The following is a 25,461-nucleotide window of genomic DNA, read 5'->3' on the forward strand; positions in this document are numbered from 1 at the left end:
GCGTTCTATGAGCGAGCGTTCAAACTGAAAAGGCTACTTTTTACAGTTGAATTTGAGGCGGAGAGAAATTCAGCAATTGTTTACACTGTCATTAATTCATACGAGAAAAAAAGCAGAAAAAAAGAAAACAATGAGAAAATTACCTGAACTGTCTCGCTCAAAAACCTCTTAATATGCGGTACATTTCAGGCTTCCTTTTCAAGTATTTAAAGACCACTTTTATTTCTTGTTCCATGGGAGCCATCATCCTAAAAAATTGGCAAATTTACCAAATATTCATCAAGTACAAAAGCACGTGATGCAACTATTACTTGCATATAGTAAAAGAATACGAAGTTACACATTTCAATTTACCTACAATATAATATTATTTATGCTAATTATTAAATATCATACATAATATAAGAAAAGAATGACAAGAAAAAATGACGAAGATGAACATCTATAATAATATTTTTCTGTATTCTTTCGCGCTCGTGGAAGATATGCAAATATTTTACTTTCTTTTGTCTATATGGAGACTGTTATATATATATATATTTTTTTTTCTAGCGAATATCATTTCCTTTCTTTTCTGGTCTCTCTACACCTCAACTTTTTTTTCTCAATTATTTCTTTTAATTAGTGAAGTTTTTTATTGAATTTCTTTAAAAAAAAGAAAAAAAAAATCCTGCAAATTATCACTTCTGATTTTTGCATAATTTAATGACATTTTTTCTGCAATTTTTTCCTTTATATTGCTCACATTCTTTACCATTGTCTAATATTTTTATATCATTATGATAGCAAAGATGCAGTGTCGGCAAAAACAATGCAATTATGGGATTTGCTTACACAAATGACGTTCGATTTACTCATCCTTTTAATCAAATATTATTTAGTAAGTCACTGCAAAGACCTTTTTGATTTTATTCCTGCAGATTTCTTTTTTTTTTTTTCAATTGCTTGTTTTGTAATTTAGTCGAAATTGCTGTATCTATATTTTATTATGGTGCATTGGTGATAGAAACGATGTCTAGTGATAGTTTTTTTTTACTGAAATTTTATTTCATCAAAGTTAATTGTTTCTATTATGTAAATGGACTCAAAACTTTCAAATATTTTCTTCCTTCAATATTGAAATATACACATACGCTTTTAGGATTCATTCCCAATTAATTCTTACTCTGGTCTTGCTTTTGTTTTCAATGTTTCAAATTTGAATTTGACCCAACTTTAAAATTTGATTTCTTGATTTCAAACATTTCTACAGTAAATGAAATGACCCATTTTTGTTTTAAACTTTTTATGCATTCATTACAGTAAATAGCTGATGAAGGATACACATGAAAGCGTGTTTTGATCCTATGACTTTTCGTGAGTTGCTTTAAATAAATTTACATTCATCTGTCTCTATTAAAGACTTACGTGGCCATAGGTCCGTTAGAATGTAAACAGTGATTTTGTTTTAGTCATAGTTGGTTTCATCTTCAAATACTATTTAATAATCAATCTTAGGTAAATGTTGTTTCAGATATTTTTGTTCTTTTTCATTTCTATATATATTTTTGATATAGGCCAATCTATTGTTGAAGGGATATGAAAAAAAAAAAAAAAAAAACACTACTGTAACTAGGAATTTCGAATCTTATTATTTTGATTCTATTTACTTTTGTGCTAATTTAAATACAAACAAAATATAAAGTGATATCCTCTAACCTACATCTTAAGGATGAGAACTTATTGCACTTAAAAAGCATGAGTTTTACAAATCCATGAAAATTAGAATTGAGATTACCATTTAGAAGATGAAAAGTTTAAGCAGTTCTACTTCATAACATTAAAATCATTACTCTCTATAATTCCAAAATCTTTCTAATCAGAAAAAAGGCGAATATATACATATTTTTTAAAATTATTCTCAACAAAACTTGATTACGATAATGATGCAATATCAGTCACTGTATGATCAAACATTATAGATGAATATATTTTATTTCAAAAATGAAATAATAAAATTTTGAAATGAATTAATAAACTTGGAAAAAAGGATGAACAAAAGCAGATTCAATTCTTACAATTAAAATTATTTTTTATTTCAAATTATAACATTGATTTTTATGAAAATCATACAATTTATAATAGTTTTGTATATTGAAATAGGAAATAAATCCTAGTATCATCAAATTCCATTTTAATTAAGTATTAATACTATTAAAAAATATTAGTTCATCAAAAAAAAAAAAATAGATTTTTTCAACTTAATTGATTATTTTATATGCATTGCATGAGTACTGGTCATGTACGGTATATTTATTTGACAGCTTAAATAATAAAATAAATTTTAACAATTAAGTTCTGAAATATATTAAAATGAAATTTTAATGAAATTTCAAAATTTATTGTTATTCTCTTCCAAGCAAAATATAAAACTTTGTAAATTATCTACTAAAGTATGTAAATATGTAAAAAATGTGATATATACAATTGAACAATTGAAGCAATGAAATTATGCAAGAAAAACAATAAAAGGATAACAATAATGAAAGATGCTAAAAAGAATGAAAGCTTATTAAGGTAATATAAAGTATAAAAAAATTTTAATTTTTAAATCTCATTTAAAATTAATATTATCATAGTAATTTCAAAATCATTTCAAAATTAATGTTACCATTAGCTAATCGAATGTATTATTAATATTTTATTTATTACAATTGCGAATAAAATTCTAATGGCTAAAGAAAACGAAAAAATAAATATTATTTGTGTGTGAAAAAAAACCATTCATTAAGCAATTGAATATGTTATTATTAAATATTTTAATTGAATTTATTCAATATTGCTTGAAAATTGCATCTATATATAGTCAATCGTTGTTTTTTAATCTCTATCTCAGTCACCACACTATAAGCTGTCGTTTTTAATTACTATCTCTCTGTTGTTATGCTTTAAATCGTTATCACTTTAATCACTATCCTTGTTATCTCGGTAAAACTGAAAAATAAAGAAAGAAAAAAGGAAAAAAAAAAAAAAAAAAAAAAACAAAGATAATAAAATTGTGTTTGATGATTACTGTACTGTTAAAATATGCAAAGAGATTAAATAAACTATACAAAATATTCCAAAATTTAATTTTCAAATTTAAAACATCTCTAAGCTTTTAACTATGCTACATATATAATGTTTTCAATTGCCCGAATATAACTTAAAATAGTTCCAAGATTCAATTATTCGAATATAACTTTAAATAGTCTTAAAATAACTAAAATATGATATAATCTGACGAAAAAAAGGATGATTTCTGAAAGTTTTAACCATTATTTGTGTAAAAAATTCGTGATAATAATAATATATTTGTTACTTTTTTTTAAATAAAAAAACAAAAAAGAAAAGGAAATTTTAATTAATCATTAAGAACGGATTAACGTATCAATTTTATGTATAGTTGATAAAATTTTCAACATAATCATTCATATATATTACTAGAGGATTGATAATTATACATCACTATTTTTGTATTTTTTTTTTCGATAATCTTCCAATATTATTATAATTTTATCGATCAATTAATTTTTATATTTCAATATAAAAATTAATTGATCCTCAGTTATCTCTTTTTTTTTGAAATTTCATTACAATAGAGATAATGAATTTGCTATTGAATTATTTTAACAAAATTATAAAAGCTTATCAGATTATGCAGAAAAAAAAAACTTATTTATTTTATGCATATTTATATTCCCAACGGATGAATTTACCTTTTTTCTTTTTCTTTTTTTTGTATAAAGTTCTCCAATAATTATTTTAAATAACATCCACTGAATCATCTGTAACTTTTTTTTCTTTTTATTTTTTCCAAAAATCTTTATGCATCAAATATGAAATCTATATTTATAGAGAAAGTGAAACAAAAAAATGCAATTATTTAGGATTTAATTTCAAATATATTAAAGAATAATTTCAAATATTTCATAACTGAATTGTAATAAAAATTCGTATAAAAAAAGCAAATTTATTAAACAAATACTATGAAGTTTTAAATTTATTGAAATAATTATAGTATTTGAATTTGTGAAGTTAATTTATAAATGTAAAAAATTAAGAAAAATTAAAATTTAGCTTATAAAAACACAATCAAACATTTAATAATACAAGGATAAAAAATATAATTGTTTATTTAATAATACAAAGATAAGATACAATACAAAGTCATTTCATATAAGCAACAAAAGGATAGGAGAAACGCTTCTAGTTGTTTAATATAAATATTGCAAAAAACCTATTAACGACAAAATTATCACCATTTACAAATGTTGTAATTTCGTTATTCCTTATAAATGTGTTAGTTGATAATGCAGTATCAATTTTATGTCAATTCCATTTAATTTTATTTTATTTCCTGTTTTCTTCAATGAACAAATAGGCTAAAAATTTAAATCATTTCATACTTATTTATATAAAACACACAATGTAAGATGTTAACAGCAACAAACTATGACTTTTAAGACTTATTACATAAAGTTACGCATGCAATCACGATAATCAATATTTTGACGATTAATGACTACCAAATGAAAACGACCGTAATCATAAACATAATTTCTTTACGACTATTACAAGTTACTGCTTCATGCAAAAGTAGTTATGATTTCATCACGAAATTTATTGTTATTAAAAAGTGTAATAAACAACCCGAGTTAACAGAAACTTCCGAACAAAGCAATCTCAAATATACCTTAGTATTTAAACCTAAACATTCCTGCAAATCAATTTTTACAGATCAGTGGTGGAAATTCCGGTCGGAGGATGAACATGAAAGAAAGACAAAATAAAGTGATTGTGAAATGAATAACCGAATTAAAGTACAAAATGAACTATGCAAGACATATCCGTAAATTTTATTACTTCATTTTAACTTACCGTTCAAAATTCAGCAACCAAAAACCAGATAACATAAAAACTAAAAGCAGAAAGAAAAAGTGCATAAGAAAAGATAACAGATATGAATAATCAGCAACTGATTTTTTCCACTTTTTCTAGAAAAATCAGTTATAAAAAAAGTTTCAATAATTTTTTTTCAATTTTTTTGCATTATCCGCTTTCTTCTTCAACTTATTGGCCAATATTTCAATGCTGTCTTCGACAACACTGCTGGCTTTACGTTTCTGCTTCTCTTCAGCCTGCAAAAAAAGTAAATAAACAAAAAAAAATTTTTTTTTTCTATGCAAAATAACTCTTTTTGCTATCAATAAAACGTTTATGCATATTAAAAATTAATAAAAATTGGATTAAATTGTCTACAACAAAAGGAAACATTATGGAAATATGATAACTTCGAATGATTTATGTGTGAAGGCTCATGATGAATAAGTAAGAATAAATAACATGGAATAGCAAATGTTAACCTACATAATTTTCAATTTTTTTTTTTTTTTTAAAGTGAACCCTCATTCAGCTATGAATGCATAAAATGTGTTAAAATATATAATGTATTGAATCTACTGAAATATAAAATAAAACTTAGTAGTTAGGACCACTGCATCAAATGATAACTAATATTGCAAGCGAAAACTGAAAAGAAGTTTGGAAAAAAATTAAACAAAAAATAACCAAACTTGAATTCGAAAAAAACAAAAGAAAAAACCTGTCTTAGGGCGAGTTTTGATGATTTGAACAAAGGATGAGATTGATCAACAGCAAAAGCACTGTTGCTATACAAGGCTTTGAACCTTAAAAAACGATAATTTCACTGTTTCATAATTTTCTCTTATACAGTGAACTTGAGAGATTCATTGTCTACCATTTCGGATAATAATTATAACCCTACGTATTCCACAACATAATATAATATAATGTATATATAACAGCGCTGGAAAGTTAATACAACTCCTGGAATCTTGTAACCGAAAAGTCAAAAGCTATAATATAAAATATTAATAAATACTTAAATAACTACCAAAATTAGTAATGCTATAGATCAGTTTTCTCTTGTTTACCTAACAAAAAAACAAAAAAAATTTTTTTAAACAAAATTAGAGCTGGAAATAAATTTATCGAAGAGATTACCTTTCGTCATCGATATAATCTGACTCAGTAGTTTTGACATCTTTTTTCAGCTTATTTTTTGCCGATGACTTAATATTATTTTCCGTAGTGCTTTCAATCATTTCTGCTTTTTGCTTTTTCTTCAACTCAGCAATCATAGCTTTTCGTTCCTAAAAAATGCTGAGACTGAAACTATACAAGACTTTTTTTAGATTAAGGTTATAGAGTATCCGGTCAAAATGCCTCATGCATTGTAGCTGCTATTTTTACACTTAATTCAAAACCATATACCATCATTATTAAAAAAAATATATAAAAAAATATAAATATACCATCATTTTATTAAAAAAAATAAAAAAAATTAAATATACCATCATTTTATTAAAAATAAAAAAAATGATATCTCCTAAAAATTACTGCCAAAAGGGTAATTGTTACCACAACAAGAATTCATATGTACTTTATAAGACTTCAAAAAGTACTAACTTTACGCTTGGCTTTTCTCTTCTCAAGATATTTCTCCCAAGGTGTTGGTTCATCGCACTTTTTCTTTTTATTATTCAAAATTGTATCATCCGTCATTTCTACATCCCATGTTACTTCCATCACCGAATCATCTTTTTTGAAAGCTTCTGTTTTAGCTTCTTTTAGTAAGGCTATACTTTTCCCCGTTTCATCGTCCTCTTCATCAGATGAACAAGGCGCCAATAAATACCTAAAGATTTACGACCATCAAAACATTACCATGTAAAATCGAAAGTGAAAAATGCTACAAAATTCAATCTTAAAATCAGAGTCGTGCAAAACGCAAAATTCTATCAACATCTGAAAAGAAATATTTCTACTTCATATATTTAATAGTACTCACTGCACTTGATCAAGATCTGCATCTGGAAGAAATGCATCTCGTTCTGCTTTGATGCGCTCTGGATCTGTTTCATCCCACGTGAGTTTAGCAGACGACTTCGATAAAGCAGCACTTTCAAAATTCTTGGGCTTAAACGCATTCAAATTGATATCCTCTTCAGTAACTCGCTCCTTCACTGAATTATTCTGAAATATTTGACGAGAAGTATATTTGATAAGTAATAAATGAAAAAGTGACTAAAGTTTTACAATCTTAGCACTAGCGATGAAATATGATCAATCGCAGAATCGAGAAGATAACAAAAGATAATAAGAACTTGAAGTATTGCTTTATTTTACGCAATCATTACAATCTTCTTTTAAGTATCAAAAGGTTTAAAACAAACTTCAAAGATCATTTCATCGGGTACAAAGCGAAGATCCAAACGTACAGCGCTACTTTCGAATTCAACACCATCACATGCTTCATAGAGACATGAGGCTGTTTCTACTCCATCACATTCAATAATAGCATAATAATATCTCATTCTTTCCAACTGATAAGCTCTCATTGCTTCACGAGTTATTCTGGAAGATTATCTTATTGGATAATTAAGAAACCAAAGAAACCAAAACCAATACTGTTGAAGTCATACTGGAAAGACTCAAGTAAGCCAAAAATGAATACTGCAATGTACCAAACAAATAGGACCCAAGCAATCTACATATTCCAAAAAATTTCTACACATATATATTTCAGGTCACTTTATCTTTTGCAACTAGTTTTCAAAAGAAGAATACGAATAATTTACTCATCCATTTCTTCAGTATCCTCAACTGGTTTCTTCAATTTAGTCAATTTTGGACCCATACGTTCTTCTTCTTCTAAACGCTTCTGACCAAAATCCGATTTATATATTGTCACTGAGCGGATAGCTAGGAAAAAAAATTTTTATTCATCTTAGTTTACCGTAGCACATGAAAAAAGAGAAATCTATAATTCCTTTTTTTTTTTATTTTTATGTCGTAAAACATGGAAAGATCTACCAGCTGGTGCAGGTGGCTTGAACGAGGAAATCATAACAAAAATATCAGTAGCCGAAATTCGATCCCACTCCATATTACATAAAGCTAAACGACGAGATGCCCATTCGACCCGACGAGCATCTCTATCAGTTTCACCCCAATCGTGTGTTTCGTTTTCCTCCTGGATCACACTTTGGATACTTTTGATAAAAATGATTATAGAGCAGTTCACATGAGATAATAGTGCTCAAATTAAATAACTAGTTTAATGTTTACTACAATTTTTGCTTAATAAGTAATTTCTAGATAGTAGGGAGAATGAAAAAAAAAATTTTCAGTTCTCTTTTGTTCCTCCACTTTCCCCGTTGCACGTTAACAGAATACTAAAAGATAAAAGACTGATATGTATAAAAGATAAAAGATATATATTAACCAGAAAATATAGGTAATACCTCAAACAAAAAATAGCAAAAAATAGCATAAAGTTTACTTTAAAGCATAAAGTTTACTTTAAAGAGCAACAATCAAAAACCTACTTCGTCCATCTCCCATTCGGAAGATGAATCTTCGTCACTCGATGTTATATTACCATTCCCACGGGCTAAATCAATTTTAATTTCCTTTTTCTCCTCTGGTTCAAAATCCGAATTACTATAATCATCATTTGACAATTCGTACAAAACATTCAAATCATTTTTTGGTCTTAGATTAACATGTCGTCCGCGCATGTCCACATTACTTCTTGACGCAAATTTTTCACTTGCCAACATGTCCTTAAACCTAAAACTTTCATAAAGTTATAGAAAGGAGAAAAAAAAGCAGAAAAAGCACTTTTATGTGCATTTCAGTTTTTGAAAACAGAACTCCTAACAAGATAAAAAAGAAGCAATTTTCACATGAAGGATTATAAGGTAAAAGAAAACAAGAATATGTTTTAGGTCATTAAGAATCTAACAGGACAAAAGTTTTTTCTTGAGAACTACCACGTACCACATTGATGTGAGAGTACAAAAGTACCATAAAAATATGTGACACTGCTATTATTAAAATTTATTAAAATTTCATTTTTGAAAGTTGTTATAAAGCTATTATTTCAACACTTATCGTTGACCTTCTCGATATATTTTGTTCTTTAAACAGAGAACACTAAGGTCTGCTAAATTTGTACGAAAAATACAAATCAACAAAAGTAAGGCGAAATAGAACAATTTACACTGAACAAAAGAAACGTACCTTTCATCGACCACAACTTTTCTCTCTTTCCGCGGTAGTGCATCAAAGCGCGGTTCGTTTAAAACCGTCTTAAATCTTTCATCGTCTATGCTTCCCTTTTTCTTTTTCTTCATATTTTTCAGCTTTCTTTGTTCCATATAGAAAATTAACTTGCTCTCTGAAAAAGTATGGAATCGATGGGTATTAAGCCTTCGAAGGTATTAAGCCTTATACAAAACAGTATTACTGCTTCTTAGGTATCTATTTGATTAAATAATTACGGGACGTTTTAGTATCAAGGAATACTAGCGGCTCCTTAACAGTAGGACATAATCTAGCTATAGAAGTTATTCTCCACGATAGCTATAATTCTGAAATATCATAATTTAATATATACCTCGGAAAAAGCAGCTTAAATCCCAAAAACAAAAAATTTTGCTTGTGAAGCAAGAAACAGCCCAGTCCAGACATAATCATAATTATTGTAGGACACTCCAAATAAAAATATAGATTAATCGACCGTCGAAATAATATTCAAAGTTTTCCACCACATCTCATGCTATTTTATTACCTTACCATTCAATAAACATTCTCCATATCTTATTTAATTCGCTGAATATTTATGTCACGAAATATCAACCTGAATTATAAATATAAATATTCATCAATTGAAATCAACCAAGTTTGTCAAACAAATGACACAATGACTGTTAAGAATAATTTATCCAGAAATAAGACAGACAGCACTTAATTAACAAAAACAATAGTAATACAAAAAATAATAGTAATAGAAGTAATCAAGTAAATAAATCACAACAATTTAAGGGATTCAAGTTTTACCTAGAAGATCCAAATTTTTAATGCACTGGAAAACTTGTCAAATTTCTTAACAAATAAAAGCTATCAAAATGAAGAAAAATGCAACAATCACTTCACTGGCACATTTCGTAAGCTAGGCGCTAGCAATGGTGATAGTCCATTGACCAATAATGGTTGTCCTTTGTAAACAACCCGACCTTCAAAATTTACCTTCAAATCAGGTGCAACACCTTCCCAGATTTTCTTCTTTGGGTTTAAGACGGGGTCCGGTCGTCTTTTGTATCCTTCACAGGTTACCGGTTGTCCAGGAATACAACTTTCATCAAACTCAATCAGTTCTACTTTTTCAGGAGTAGAAGCACACAGAACCATTCCCTGCGACTCGATACCGCGCATTTTCACTGGTTTCAAATTACAAACACATATCACAAGTCGATTTTGCATCTGCAATAATGTTTCCAAGCAAAAGTGCAGTCCGATTACACGCTTAGAACAAATATAAGCAAACTTAATAGGCAGTGAGATAAAAAAATTTCAATTTTTGCATACGACAACAGATTACTTAGCGTGGCGCATATTTTGGACTGCAGAATGGAAATTGCTGTCAAGATTTTTATTCCATTCATTATAATGCACGCCAGTCAGACTTTTAATTTTTAACTTTCTTATAAATAAAGAACGTCTGAGTTATACCTGTTCAATAGGGACATGTCGAACAAGACCAGAAACAACGGTACGAGGTTTATCTTCACCAACATCCATTTGTTCAACATACAAACTATCCGCATCTGCATGTTTTTCTACTTTCAAAATTCGACCAACTCGTATATCCAAGCGACCAATATCTACTTCATCAACTATAACCTCTGTATTTTAATGCAAATATAAACATATAAAATTGACTTAACTTAGGAAATGAGAGCATCATAATTAGGCAAGGTTTTCTGTTTAAAGTTGCTTAAATGACAAAATCATTAGCGTCAACGATAGTGGTGGAAGGTGAAAATAAAGTATAACAAGAGTTCGTATGATTTATAAACAATAAATTCTCTCTAAAAAGATTAAAAAACCATACAAACAATATATATGAACAAATTAAAATTTCAAGGTTTATCAAAATACATTCCTACAGCAAACACTTTCAGATAGTTCCATCATCGCTTACATCTTGGTTTCTAATTTTCACCACAATGCAAAAATATATAAAATCTTCCCTCTTAAAATAGAGAAACAACGGACCTTCCTCATTTTTGCTTCCTTCTTTCTTACTTTTCGCACTTTCGTTTCTGTCTTTTACTTCCTTCCGTAAAATCCTCACTTCATTCACATTCTGTTCATTCGACTTTTCCATTTGGACGGATGGAGTTAGATCATTATTAGTTTTCACAAGAAAGCTTTTCTCAAACACCGGAATACCGCTGACCTGCTTTACTGAAAATTATCTATATCTTATAGAACTGAAAATTTAGAAACTGGGAAACAAAATTCTATCCTCTCCTTTGTTTTTTAACAGTTAATTGTTATGAAAACAATGTAGAAGAAAAATACGTAAAACTTTGTTTTTTTTTGCCTTGGATCAGTTATTTGTTTTATATGGAAGCATTTAAATCAAGTTATTTGGATTTTTTCTCTAAGTTCTAGGTTCCTGGATGTCGTTGTAGCATAAACATTTTGGTATAATATAGATTAACAGTTTTTCTCTTATCTTATTTGAGTTTCAAATGAATTGGCACAAGACTGGACAAAGACCTCTTGTATGGGAACTTCATTCATACGTTGACGATAACTTTAAGTAAAAATTTCTCACAAATATTTACAGTAGTATGAAACAAGTAAGAAAAATTTCCCACATTAAGTATCAAAGAATCAGGAAATACGATCTTGTTTTGTTCATTTGTTCATTAATTTTTCAGAAGTCAACTGCTATCTGATAGAAAACTTTTATGTCCATATATTTTTTTAATTCCAATGAAGTATGATGCATTTCTATAATTTTTTAATTAAACTCAACATCTGCAAAGAATTTTCAAAAATCAGACTAACTTCCACCCATTGTTTCCAGTTCAATTAATTTTGCCTTCAGTCGTTCAATTTCTGCCCTCAACTGGAGAGCTTGTTCATTCTCCTCTTGCAGCTTTACTTTTTCGAATTGAGCTCCTGAAATTCCAATAAAATATGAATGCAGTTTTTTCTTTAAACACCAAAAACAGAATAAAAAAAAATGAAAAAGAGTGAAAAAAATTACTTCTTTGTTCAAGCTTCATGCTTGCGACTTTCAATAAGGAGTCAATTTTCTTCTGATTAGTTAATAATGTCGAATAAACAGATGAGGACGCCACATCTGAGAAAAAAAATTAAAATTGGTATAAAACAGTCGTAAAAATTTGTAAAAAAAATAATACTCCATTTTCTAACGAAAATCAGAAATACAAATCCAAACTCAGAAAATACCATGACGGTTGCCAATTTGTTAGTTTTAACTGCCCTCCATAAAATCTTTCTTGTACTTCTTTTAATGCTTCTTTAGTGAACGCATGAAAACAGATCAACTAAGATTTCTCTTAATTCCAACATATTTCAATCTTTTCTCACATCCTATAGCAGTGAAAAGGGGAAAATTTGCAAGCTAAGATACAAAGAAACACTAAAAACAAGCCAAAAGACAATTTGTATAAATATTCCGTCAGACAAACAATGTAACGGCCTGTAGCAACAGTTCAGCGAGTCAACAATTAAAAAATGACTAAAGGTATTAGTCATCAAACTATATTTCACCTAAGCATTGTTTCAAGAAATCGCTAATATACCTACAAAACTACGATCTAAAAAAAAAAGTTGAAAAATTTTGTGGCATTAAATGTAATAATAGCAGCAGAAGACACAACAACAGCAAAATTCTACCAATGCTACCACTATGACGACGATTAACGAACCAACCTTTAATCAATCTTTCATTATTATCTTTCTCTTCGTTTTTCGTTTTTTTCTTCTCATTTATTATTTTCTTTTTTTTCACTTGTTCGTTAATTATTGACTCACTGGCACTACCAAATTTTTTTTTGAAATCATCAATTGCACTTTTTTCCATCTTCACAAACAACGGTTTCGGCTGCAAAAGAAATAAATCATTTTTTCGGCTAAGGACGGTAGATGAAAAGTCAATTTGCCCGTCTAGCTGATTATTGCCACTTAAAAAAAGAAAAAATTTGGACATTCTATTGTCCTTCTTAGTAGCAATTTCTGAGGACAAATTCAAATATCTCAAATTTGGATCAACTTTCAACACAAGGTCTGCGTTACTTCAATAAATACTGACAGCACTTCATGAGTAGACATGTACGCAGAACACTCTAGATGAATAAATGTGCCTCCCCGTTTTCCGAATATTCCGGTAATATAAGTCACCAAACTAAACGTCTGATCCAACCAGTAATTAGGTCCAACAATACAATTTTCGAGAAATTTCGAGCAGAGACAGCCTAGCAAAGTTCAAGTGATCTAACTAGGCTCAAAGAATACAATATGATGAACAATAAGAGAAAAATAAACCCTAACTTTTATTTATTTTCATTACAAATATGGATAAATGTAAATAAATCTACATGAAATCCGATCAGTTTGCATAACTGTGTACAATTTTACGACAGGAGTACAATTTATAGCATTCCTAAGTCCAAATCAAGTGAGTGATGTAATGAATATTTACAGAGAATGAATCAAAATATTACATAAAATAAATTTTTGTCCTCTTTCTATTCCTAACAAGAATCTTCAAGTAAGGAACAACAAAAGTAAAACTAACCTCGCCAATTTTATGACCGGGTTTTAAGAAAGCAATTGGAGTACTTGGCAATGAAGCTAATGCCAGATGACCACAGTGTTCTCGTATCTTAGCACTAATGGACGGCATGTAAGGATAAAGCATAACAGCGATTAAGTAAGCCAAGTTTGCTACTATACCAATTACAGTACCTGCTCGTTTCCTAAAAAGAGTTCTTTGTCAGAATAGGTACATAAATTTCTTATCTGTTTTAGATCAGCTTTCAAACGATTTATTCTGACTTTAAAAACGCCAGTTATTTTATGACCAGTATTAAAAAAGTTTTACATCAATTTGTAAACTGTTTAAGTAAACACTGAGTTTGAAACAAAAATATTTCGCCAAATTTTTTGCACTGTGCAAGGATGGATCGAAATCAGCTCTGTCATGTACAATTATACTATTACCTGTCATTTTCACTTCCTTTTATCAAAACCCATGGTTGTGTTGATTGTATATATAAATTACCATGTCTTGATATGGAAAGAACTTTCACAATACCATCACGAAGTTTTACCGAACTGAGACATAAATCGAAGTCGCTCAAGTCAGATGAAACTTGTGCTAATAATGCTTTGTCCTGTTCTTGGAGGTGCATATCTGGTACCACACCATCGAAGTATTTGGATAAGAAAATTAATGCACGGTTCACAAAATTGCCTAAATTATTCAGAAGCTCCGTATTCACCTGAAATTTATCCAGATTCATAATTTTTCTTTACTTACAGACTCAAACTATTTCGTGAATTTCTCGGCCGCAAATCATTAAATAGTTAATTGAAAAATTAATTATACATCAAATACTAATGTAGTAAACATACTAATGTAATAAATAGTTAGGAAAATAATTGCAAAACTGACACCTTTAAGGAGAAATCATCCCAGGAAAACGATGTATCCTGTGTTTCAGGGCGAATATACAACAAATAAAATCGCCAAATATCGGCATCGATGCCAGTTTCTGCAGCCATATCGCCAAAAACTCCTGTACCACGTGATCTAAATGTTGGCGTTTATCAGTATGTGAAAGAGAATTTACAAAGAGTTGCAAATTTAAGAAATCGTAAAATTTATAAAGTAACCGGTAAATGATGAGCAAGAAGTAAATGCTTCTAAAATCTTAGTGAGAAAGTGGTTTCCTCGAAATGACAAAAAATGATAGAACATTTTCATGAAACTTTCAATTTCCGCTATAAAAATTTTTTCTATACACAAAATAGTTATTTAATTTGCCAATAAACTAGACAGTTATCCAAATACTTTCATCAACATATTATTAACTGGAAAATATCAAATAAGAATGCAAAACCATGCTTGCTAAACTTCATAGATTCATAATTCAGATATTCCGTTGCGCATAGACGATTAACCACAGTGTAATTGTCACCAGTACCAATTTGTGTAGCAGGGAACATAACGGCATGGAAGGCAACGTTATCATGAAAAGGAACAAAAAAATAAGCTTAAGGAAGAAGCAGGAAATTCACGAAATATATACTTATGGAGCAATGAAAACAAGAATAATAGGATGGGATTTCTATATCTCAACTTGAAATAATATCTCATCGCCAGTACTTTCTTCGCCCTTTACAAAACTCAAACCTTTAAAAAATTATACATATTTAAAAACCTACTTTTCCAACAAAATTGTAGAGATCCACAATGCTTGGGTTTTTCCACCACTGCGACCAGTCTTCTCCTAAGTATTCCTTCGTAATTGACAAATAACCAATTGGAGCATCAAACCAAACATAAAATACCTGAAACATTGATTGCACAAATATAATACAAAAAAAATCGGCGTAACTGAAAAAATTACTACTTTGAAAGAGCTAAATTCAACAAACAAAAAAATTTTAATGATATCAGTGTACATTCACGTGCTCTGCTTAGATAATTCCTTCATAGATTTCTTTACCGTCCAATAATAATCATAGATTTCTTTACCTAGCTTCCAAAGCATTCTTGAACCTGATTGGTTATTGCAGAATAAATTTAACTTCTGTAGAAATAAACAATCATTACGCAGTTAAAATCCACTAATCTGATTTTACCAAATAATAATGGCTGCAAACCTTATTTGAAAAACTCTCAAGTGGTACGGATACACCCCACTTCAAATCTCGAGTTATACAGCGCTTTTCCAGACCGCCTTTCAGCCAACTTTTCGCAATTGAAATAGCATTTGGTGACCATTGGTTTTTCCCCAAATTAAGCTGCTCATTTAAATGTTTTTCCACTTTATCCTGAAAAAAAAAATTTTAATTAACCCAACACAAAAGTCATTTAAAACTAGGCTTCCGAAATATAAGTTTTACGATACATTATAGATAATAAATTTTATCTTTAGAAATAGAAGTTATTATATTTGTGATAAAACAAAATTAAAACATACTGCTAATTTATCTAAGTGAAGGAAGATATGATTTGATGGTTTTACAATAGGCGTTGCCTTGCACAAATGACATCGAGGATTAATTAATTCTACGGCATTTATTAATTTCCCACAGGCATCACACTGATCTCCTCGTGCATCATCAAAATGACAGTGCGGACATTCACCACATACAAAACGATCTGCCAAAAACCTGAAAAAAAATCTCTTCTCAAATAAGCAGTTGAAGCAAAATTCTGAAACTGTCCATAGCTTTCAATAAGACAGTGTGACAAAATTTTACAATTACGGAAAACTTCTTCCAAATGAAGAAATTTAATCAGTTTGGCATGCTGTATTGGAAATAAAAGTGCTACAGTCACATGAAGTTTCTTTTTCAGAATACACCATGGATACACTAAGCGTATGAGGTGGATTGTCTTGGACATTTTTACAGCTATAGCTCATAATTTAAGAAAATATTACACCTGCTACAGCTATCACAGTGCAACTGATCAACGGTATCGGTCGAAGTGAAACCATTTTTATGAAGTTTCAAGAAAATTTCTTGCGTAAGTCTGAAAATGAACATAAAAAAGAAAACAATTTAAATAATTTTTAAGGGAAAATGTATCCTTTCGTTTTAAATGGCTGGCTTCATTGTGGAATACTACACCTACTGGAATATTTTAGATTATCAAACGGCCAGTTACCTATCCTGTCAAAAGTGAGTTAAACTTCTAGTGAGATCTGACTGTAATAAAACAAACAGAAGATAGAAAAACGATATAAAAAAAGAAAGAGAAATCAGGGATGTAAAAATTAATAGTAGTGCCATCTGACATTAACTCACCTAATTTAATTACTTATATACTTACTCTGTCTGATGTTGCGTAGTTGTTCGACCGAAATGGTCAAAATCGATGTTGAACCACTTATAAATTTTTGCATGTATCGCATGATACTTATCACATATTTGGCGGGGTGTTAAACCTTCTTGTATTGCCTTCGTTTCTGTAGCTGTGCCATATTCATCCGTACCGCAAATAAATAAACGGCGCCAACCTTTCAGGTAACAGTACCTGTATGGAATCAAATTTTCCTACTGAATTTCTAAAATTCTATAAGCTGTCCAAAATATCTTTTTAGAAAAAACGAAAAACAAGTAAAGACCCAATTTGCATATTCAATTATGACATCTAAACGTAACAAAGATACAATGAAATTTGCTTTCTTTTTCTAATTGTGCAGTGGTAATTGAATGAGGATAGACTAAACAAATTTGCAAAAACTTTTTAATAATAAAAATTTGTGATGAAAACCTTGAAAAAACATCAGCACTCAAAACGCATCCAACGATATTACCCAGATGTGGTACATTATTAACGTAAGGTAAAGCAGATGTTATCAGGATATTCTTTTCTCCTGGTTTCGGCAGTCTGAAAAAAATGATATTTCAACTGGCCATCAATTCGATAAAATGAAAAATTTGCTAAGGAATTTAAATGAACTTGTTTATTTATTATCTTCATGAAAAGAAAATATTTCTACCACCATGCTTTCGACTCTCAAAAAACATCAAAAACAGCACCACATAGGTTTTTGTATTCACATTTGGTAGCGTAAGAAATGCTTACAATTAAATCTGTCTTTAAAATTTTAAACAAATTTTAATAAAAATTTAGGATCCTGTTAGAATCATATAAACAGATGAATTCAAGAAACAGTAAATTAATTTCGAAATAAGAAAAAAAGAAAAATATAAGATGAAACAAACTTTTTGGACTTATCAACGGATTGCACATATTCCGGATTTTTAAACCACGTTTTCTCGAAATCCATTTGAATTAATCAGATGAAATACTTATGCTTCCCACACTTAAAACAATGAAATTTCATCTTGAATAAAATTCGTACAAATCGTTTACATCCTAGTATACAGCTATACGCAACAACAAATCATGCTCAGAAGAATTTCTTGCGCCTATCTCATATACTTTGCAGTCTTAGTGAAGAATTAAGTCTTCCATAAATCTCCAAAAACGCTTGGCAGAATTTCCGAACAACGTGTTTTTTTACTCTTATATGTCGCGTTTTATTACTGATCTTTATTCTAATTGGGAGATAATTACGGGCTGTGACACACAACTTATTATTTATAAATTGCATAAGTTCGTGAATTTTATATTGTTAAAGATTTTCTAAAGTATTAAGGTAAATTTCGAAACGTTACAGTAACAAAACTGCTTCATCCAAATTTCTTGAAACCGTCAAGATTGCAACATTACAATAGAAATGACGCCTGACCTTTGACTTTTGCTCAAGTGACAATGAAAATCTAAAATATCCTAATGACCACCTGAATCATAAATCAACTTATAACACAAGCATAAAAATGTTAACATATGTTCAGAATCAAAAATTATGGACGTACAAACGGAAAATACAAATGACTTAGCTGCGATTATAGAAAGAAAATGCAACAAACATAAGTAAAATGGTATGCTAAAGTAAGTCATTTAGGTATAGAACATCTATTTCGTTACTTGCTTAATGTCAAGCCTGTATCATGTAATTGTATTGACATGAATAACATCTAACTTATATTACATATATATATATATATACCACAATTGTAACTGAAACAGATCGTTTCTACAATTCCAACAATCATTAATATACACTTGTAGATTTTCCATTTTTTTTTTTTATTTCACGTTTCCAATGAGTTATTAACGCTACTTATAAAGTTATTAATGACTGGAAATAAATTCATTTAAGAAGAAACTTTGTCCTTTTTCTTTCTTTCAAATTATTCCGGCCTTTAATTTATAGTAAATTATAACAAATAATTTGAAGAAAATGTGAGATCAATAATATTTCGAAGATAAAAACTTCAAAATTGAAAAAATATTAAGTAAAATTGAGTGAAGTGAAAATATGGAAATATTATTCAAGCAAAGAAAATACTTCATTGTTTGTTTACTTTTTTTCTTTCAAGTTGGAAATTTAGGTGAGTTTAAAATCTGAACAAAACAATATGCAATCTTGTGCAGAATAATTAATAATCAAAAAATAATTAGCTGATGAAGAGAAGATTTCAATTAAAAAATTTTTATCAGTCCTTCTAGCTGGGCATAGCGCCAATTTGCGATCGATTACTGGAAGGTATGGTGTCAACTTGCGATTTGTGTGGCTCATTATGAAAATTAAAATCCACCGAGCGAAATTTGATGGATGATTTGAGCGGGTGTTTTCAATGTAAACCGGATTTAGGGTATTGCTGCTGTAAAACTGGATCTAGAATGTTGTTGAATGTGACCGGTTTTAGAATGTTGTTGGATGTAAACCGGATTTGGAGTGTTATTGGAATGTTGTTGAATGCAACCGGATTCAGAGTGTATTGGATGTAAACCACATTTGGAATATTGTTAGATGTAAACCGGATTTAGAATTTTGTTGAATGTAACCGGATCTACGTGAACTCTTTGGGTATAGTATAATAGCTTCCAAATTCTAACCATTTTATGTATTCTAATTTATGATTACGAATAATTCCGAAATTGCAAGTCCATATTTGATTAAATCTTTTTCATGCAAATATAATAAATACTAAATATTACAAAAATACGAAAAATTCCAAATTTTGAACGTTTAGCTTTTTAATAAGAGAAATATTAAATGTTGAATTTAACACTGAAAGTAACAATTTTTAATTTTATTATTCTTTTTTCTAATAAAACTAATAATTATAATACAATTTAGTTTAACTTAATTTTAGGATGTGAATAAACGGAAATGTATTATGTATGATAATATCTCATATAATTACAATTTTTCATATATAATAATGCTTGGAAAAAAATTACAAAACTATAGGCAAGCACTTTTATTCCTTATTGTAATTGAAATTTTATATTTAAAAATTAATTGAAAAAAAAACTGTTGATTTTTATCTTTTTTATATTTTCCCTAAATTCTAAATGTGTTAATTATATATCAAATATATATATATGCTACTGAATGCATTATATAAAATGCTTATTCATTTTTAAAAAAAAATGTAAATTTACCTTCTAGTTTATTATTAATATCTCTATTAGATTTACTTTTAGTTTATTATTGATACCTCTTTTATGCTATTAGTATTGTATATACTTCAATCAATTTGACCAATTGTTTAAATTCTTTTCATTCTTCAAATTTCCAACACGAATGTTTGCTTAAACAAGAATTGCACATAACACATTGAATATAAAAAGAGAAAAGTAAACTTTGATGTATTCATAAGCTTTTGTTTACTTGCAGTTAGTTTACTTGAAATATTGTGCGCATTCACAAAGAAATTTTTGGATAATAATTCTTCAAATACACTAATTTTTGCTATGTCAAAAGAAAAAGAAACAGAAAAAGATGGCTTTCATTAAGTTTTATAAAATAGTTTCACCTAAACTAATTTTTTTTTTTATCAAATGCAAATAAATTATCACAAATATATAATTAGCATTAAATGTACAGATTAATACAAAATTTACAATTTATAATAAAATGTAAAAATTTGTCACAAAATATATAAATTATCATAATGATTTTTTCTTTGAAAATTATTTTTCCGTTACAAATGTTAATGCAAATTTTTGCGCAATGATAATTTTGTTTTGATGAAAAGATTGAATAAAATAGCAAAAGTGAATGATTTGAAACCATTGTTTTACTTTTCACAAAGGCTACATCTCGAAATTGAATAATGAAGTTAATTAATTTTTGTTACTGTAATAATTATGATATTTCCTTTTCCTAAAGCAAAACTATTATTCAAATTTAAATTTGAGTTTTCATCAAAATTTGTATATTTGAAGTAACAAAAATTTCTTCAAATTGAAAACAATGAATCTGTATTGTTTATATACAGAGAAAAAAACTTTTTCTAAGATAAGCTATCTTAGAAACATATTTATTTAGGAAAATATATTTTATTTATTTTATACGTATATTTAAAGTTTTCATTTATTTTTTTTTTTTTTTTCTTGAACCAAAATCAGTCACTCGTTTAGATATACTGTTTTATTTTTTATCAGCAATCTTTAAATGTTGCTTCTTAGATATATAATTAAATTTAGCTTTTAAATTAACTTTACTTGAACAGGAAAAAAAAATTTTTTAAACCAAATTTATTTATAAATTGATGAATAAAATAAAAAATTTTAACAAACCACCTTGTTTTAATTTCGATATACTTCTATCTTCCTTTTTTTTACCTTATCAATAATCATCGTTATTTTTGCCATAATTTTTATTATTAAAAGAAATACCTCGTCTCTTACCTCAACAATTTTTTTTTTTTTTTTTAAATTTTACAACATTAAGTTCAGAAGTAATATACTACCAAATTATTAAGCAGTTATTTCTCATTTTTCATATTCAGTACTTTTCGTTGTTTTATCATAAAATTTCTTCTATTTAAAAAAATCAAAATTTGTTAAATATGAAATTTTCAAAATTTTTCTTAATTAAAAAGAATGAAATAGAAGAAAATTTTTATTTTGAATAAAAATGAAAATTCAATTGAAGAAGGAAAGGGTCAAGTCGAAAGAAAAGTGAACTGGATACGAAATTAAGTCCTAAACAACCTAATATTGCTAAATGTCAAGCTAATGCTCGTACAGAAGTAATAATTATTTCTCAGTACTTCTGCCGGAGTACCTTTGTTACTTATATCTTTTCAAAATATACTGTAAAAAGTAATTAATATTTGAAACGATAATTAATATATGAAAGTAATATTTTCAATTGATTTATATCTGCAATGTTATTGCTGTCGAAATGTTACTCTAAATTAATCAGTCAATTTGTAATTAATGAATTTAAAAAATTGAAGAAATCTACTTTAATTAAAATAACTATTAGCTAACTAAATGAAATCAAAAATTAAAATATATTAACCAATTTTTTCCAATTATTCTTGAATTTATAATCAAATTTGAGGAAATTTTTTTTTTTTATTTTAAATTTAGGTAGAACGATGGGTTCGGCGAGCTTTAGACAAAGGAGTTGGAGGATTACGTGAGGAATTTTTAAGTTTGAAACGCTACATACCAGAAGGTATGACTACTAATGCATTTCAAGGCACTTTTGAAGCCGGAAAATCTCGATACAAGGATGTCCCATGTCAAGATAAATTTCGTGTTGTTCTTCGATGGCCTGGTGTTACAGATGATTACATTCATGCAAATTATGTTGCAACACCAATTAATGAAAAGCGTTTCATTTGCACTCAAGTAAAAAACAAAAATCATTCCTAAGCAAATAATAACAGTTAATAATTTAAAAAAAAAAAAAAAAAAAAACAATTTCGAAAATTTTTATAAATTTTTTTCAAATATTAAATTTGCTAAAATGTTGTTTCTACTAATTTTAAATTAATTTAACAAATCAAATCAAATTACTCATTTATTATTATATTAGAATTATTAATAAAATAAACATATAATATTTCAAGGCCTTATATATATATTTATATATTGCTTATTAATTATATTTTTTCTTTTTTTTTAAAAAAAAAAAAGTTACATTTAGGGACCAATGCCAAATAGTGTGATTGATTTTTGGCATATGGTTGTGCAAGAGGAAAGTGATAGTATTGTTATGTTAACAAATACCATTGAAAAAGGCTTAAATAAATGTGAACAATATTGGCCTAATGATGCTGGCCAGAAAGCATCATTCGGTGATATTACAGTTTCAAATATGGCGGTATCAAATTATAAATTATTGTAATGCAATAGTATTTATGAAAGAAATTAAATCAAACATTTTAGTTAACGTTTAATTATAATATAAATTACTAAGAAAATTTATAAAATATTATATTATTATAAAATAGTAATATCATCATTGAAATTGTTTATTTAATTATTTCAATTACATTAATAGAAATAATTGATTATGTAGAAAATTTGCATATTGAAAAAAGTGATACATAATATTATGATGTATTTTTTTATTATTAATACTATTACTGCCTTTTTTTTTTAATTCTAATATTTTCAAAAAACACATTTTTCTTTTCATTAATCATAATTTTAACATTAAATTTTTTTTTAAAATATTTTTAATGTTTTATTAAATTTTTTAATAACCGACTTTAAATTTAGAAATAAATTTAATTTTGCTTTTATTTCCATTTATTTCTTTTTTCTTTTCCTCATCTAAGATTTTATTTCGGAATATTAAATATTATTGATGAATTAATTTAAAATATAATTAATTCAGGTACGAGCATTAGCACCAGATGAAACAAACGTACGAGTTTGTCATTTGAAAGTTCAATGGAAGGAAAGTGGTCGAGAAAAGAATCGAGAAATACGTCATTATCAGTGGATTAATTGGCCAGATCGTGGTGTACCACCGTGTCGACTTACTTCTATGGTATTTAAATTACTAATTAATTTTTTTTTATAATTTGCATAATTTTATCAAAAATGGTTGTACTAGGTTCTGTTGTCAAATATTCGTGGTACCAAGAAACCAATTGTGGTGCACTGCTCAGCTGGTATCGGTAGGACCGGTGCAATTGTAGCAATTGAATATATTCTGGAGAAACTTCAACAAGGTATACCATGCGAATCAATGGATAAAATTCTCAAAGAGCTACGAAATCAGCGACCATTTACTATACAAAATGATTTGGTACATATTATTAAATAGTTGTAATTATTTAAATTATAGAAAAAATAAAAATTTTTTGTAAAAGTAAATTTATAATTAGAAATTAGTTATTATTGTGTTTTTTCATTCTCTTTCAGTTTTTTTTTTTCATTGTAATATTGAATTAATTATTTTATTATCAAATTGCAATTATGATTGCGTTGTTTTGGTAGTTAGTAATAGTTGAGATTTTTATACGAAATTTTCAGCAATATCTCTACGTTCATCGAGTGATGTTATTTTATTTCATTGATAAATATAAAATTTTTGCTGATAATGACGAAGTGATGGCAAAATATAAGCAATTTGTAGCTGATTATGATAAAATTACAAAATAAAAAAGAGACAAAAGAAATTATATATTTCTATTAAATTGTCCATTATATCAGATTGTATTCATTGTATATAAATGATCAAATTGAGTTTGAATAATAAACGATTTTCAAATCAAATTTCATAAGTATATGTTGTCGTCATTTTAAATGCTTTCAACACGTTAACATTGAATTAATAACTTTAGTTTAAAATTTTAAACACATATTGTTCTGTCTTTAAATTTCTAATTTTCGAAGGAGATTTATTAAAACTTAATATAATATGAACGTAAAATGAATTCCAAAAAAAAAAAAAAAAAAATTAATAATTGTATAGAAATTAATTCTATAGAAAGATTCAGTTGATTGATCCGTATTGAAACCAGAAATAATCATAAATTAAATTATTTATTAATTTATAAATGAGTAACTTGAAAATAATTCAAATACTTGAATAAGCAAATATTATGCTTTTTTACTTTTTTTGCAAAAAAAATATTTGTGTTATTATCAATTAAATAGTCAGTAATAAGTAATTACAAAAAATAATAATTGATTACATAAAAATAATAACAATAGTAGAAATTTCGTAAATCAGTTATCGATTACTTTATTAAGTGATCGATATTTATCAAGTAAGCAAGGAAAGAAAGAAAACGTTGTAAAATAATAAATATTATTGATAATGTATAATAAATATGAAATATAATTACTATACAAAAGTATAAGCAATTATGATTATTGCAAACATTTAAAAATATTCATTAATATAGGAATTTTATTTATGATAAACTAATTAATAATGCAAATTTTAATTAACTTAAATTGATAATAAATAAAACTATATTTAAATTATAAGATTGATATATGCCACAATCGTATCGATTAAAATTTTATCTTTATCACTGATAATCTACAATATTGACAATCATAATTTGACAAAAATTATATATTAAAGGAATGATTTAATTGAAGATTTAGGCAATTTTAAATGTTTCAATGAGTTTGAATGACTCATTTTGAACAATTTCGAGAGTATTCGAAAATTGATGAGTCACACGCATTATTTTTGAGCCAAAAAAAAAAAAAAAAGACGAATCATCTTATCGTAATATGTAATATAAGTAAAAGTAAGAATTGTCAAAGTACATTGTGTCATCTTCTAGCAAAACGAAACTAAAAATCACGCAATTGCTGCAATTGAAAAATTTAACTCTTAAATGGGCTTAATTGAATTGAAATCATCACTTCATGCTCTATTGCTTCAATTTTTTTTTAAAAAAAAAAAGCACAATTTTCAAATTATAAAATGAGCTTAA

The 25,461-nt window shown here is 27.5% G+C and overlaps 3 protein-coding genes across 4 annotated transcripts; 1 reads left to right on the forward strand and 2 right to left on the reverse strand.

Moving 5' to 3' along the window:
- Window positions 1-5,042: 5,042 nt before the first annotated feature.
- Bm4544 (ABTAP, putative) lies at window positions 5,043-9,242 on the reverse strand (the record flags this gene model as incomplete). The annotated part of the gene is made up of 10 exons (XM_001893867.1): window positions 5,043-5,159; window positions 5,624-5,708; window positions 6,046-6,194; window positions 6,511-6,739; window positions 6,893-7,077; window positions 7,278-7,458; window positions 7,683-7,806; window positions 7,918-8,077; window positions 8,433-8,676; window positions 9,130-9,242. 10 exons carry the CDS (start codon window positions 9,240-9,242, stop codon window positions 5,043-5,045), a joined length of 1,587 nt encoding a protein of 528 aa, XP_001893902.1.
- Window positions 9,243-10,035: 793 nt separating this feature from the next.
- Window positions 10,036-17,963, reverse strand: Bma-mars-1 (methionyl-tRNA synthetase, putative; the record flags this gene model as incomplete). Its single annotated transcript, XM_043079971.1, has 17 exons — window positions 10,036-10,371; window positions 10,621-10,784; window positions 11,167-11,358; window positions 11,971-12,084; window positions 12,173-12,268; window positions 12,865-13,036; window positions 13,730-13,910; window positions 14,155-14,435; window positions 14,611-14,746; window positions 15,071-15,209; window positions 15,378-15,507; window positions 15,823-15,993; window positions 16,143-16,335; window positions 16,610-16,699; window positions 17,000-17,203; window positions 17,444-17,560; window positions 17,899-17,963. 17 exons carry the CDS (start codon window positions 17,961-17,963, stop codon window positions 10,036-10,038), a joined length of 2,781 nt encoding a protein of 926 aa, XP_042935905.1.
- A 2,905-nt stretch (window positions 17,964-20,868) lies between these two features.
- Bm2282 lies at window positions 20,869-24,166 on the forward strand (the record flags this gene model as incomplete). 2 transcript variants are annotated; one of them, XM_043079972.1, is made up of 7 exons in its annotated part: window positions 20,869-20,873; window positions 21,693-21,789; window positions 22,136-22,399; window positions 22,698-22,874; window positions 23,394-23,549; window positions 23,616-23,810; window positions 24,038-24,166. In XM_043079972.1, 7 exons carry the CDS (start codon window positions 20,869-20,871, stop codon window positions 24,164-24,166), a joined length of 1,023 nt encoding a protein of 340 aa, XP_042935906.1. The 2 variants fall into 2 exon arrangements, with proteins under 2 accessions (XP_042935906.1, XP_042935907.1); XM_043079973.1 differs by lacking the exon at window positions 22,698-22,874.
- Between the last annotated feature and the right edge of the window lie 1,295 nt (window positions 24,167-25,461).

Source organism: Brugia malayi (genome assembly GCF_000002995.4).
Source record: "Brugia malayi strain FR3 genome assembly, contig: Bm_v4_Chr3_scaffold_001, whole genome shotgun sequence".
In the NCBI taxonomy this organism is placed as follows: domain Eukaryota; kingdom Metazoa; phylum Nematoda; class Chromadorea; order Rhabditida; family Onchocercidae; genus Brugia; species Brugia malayi.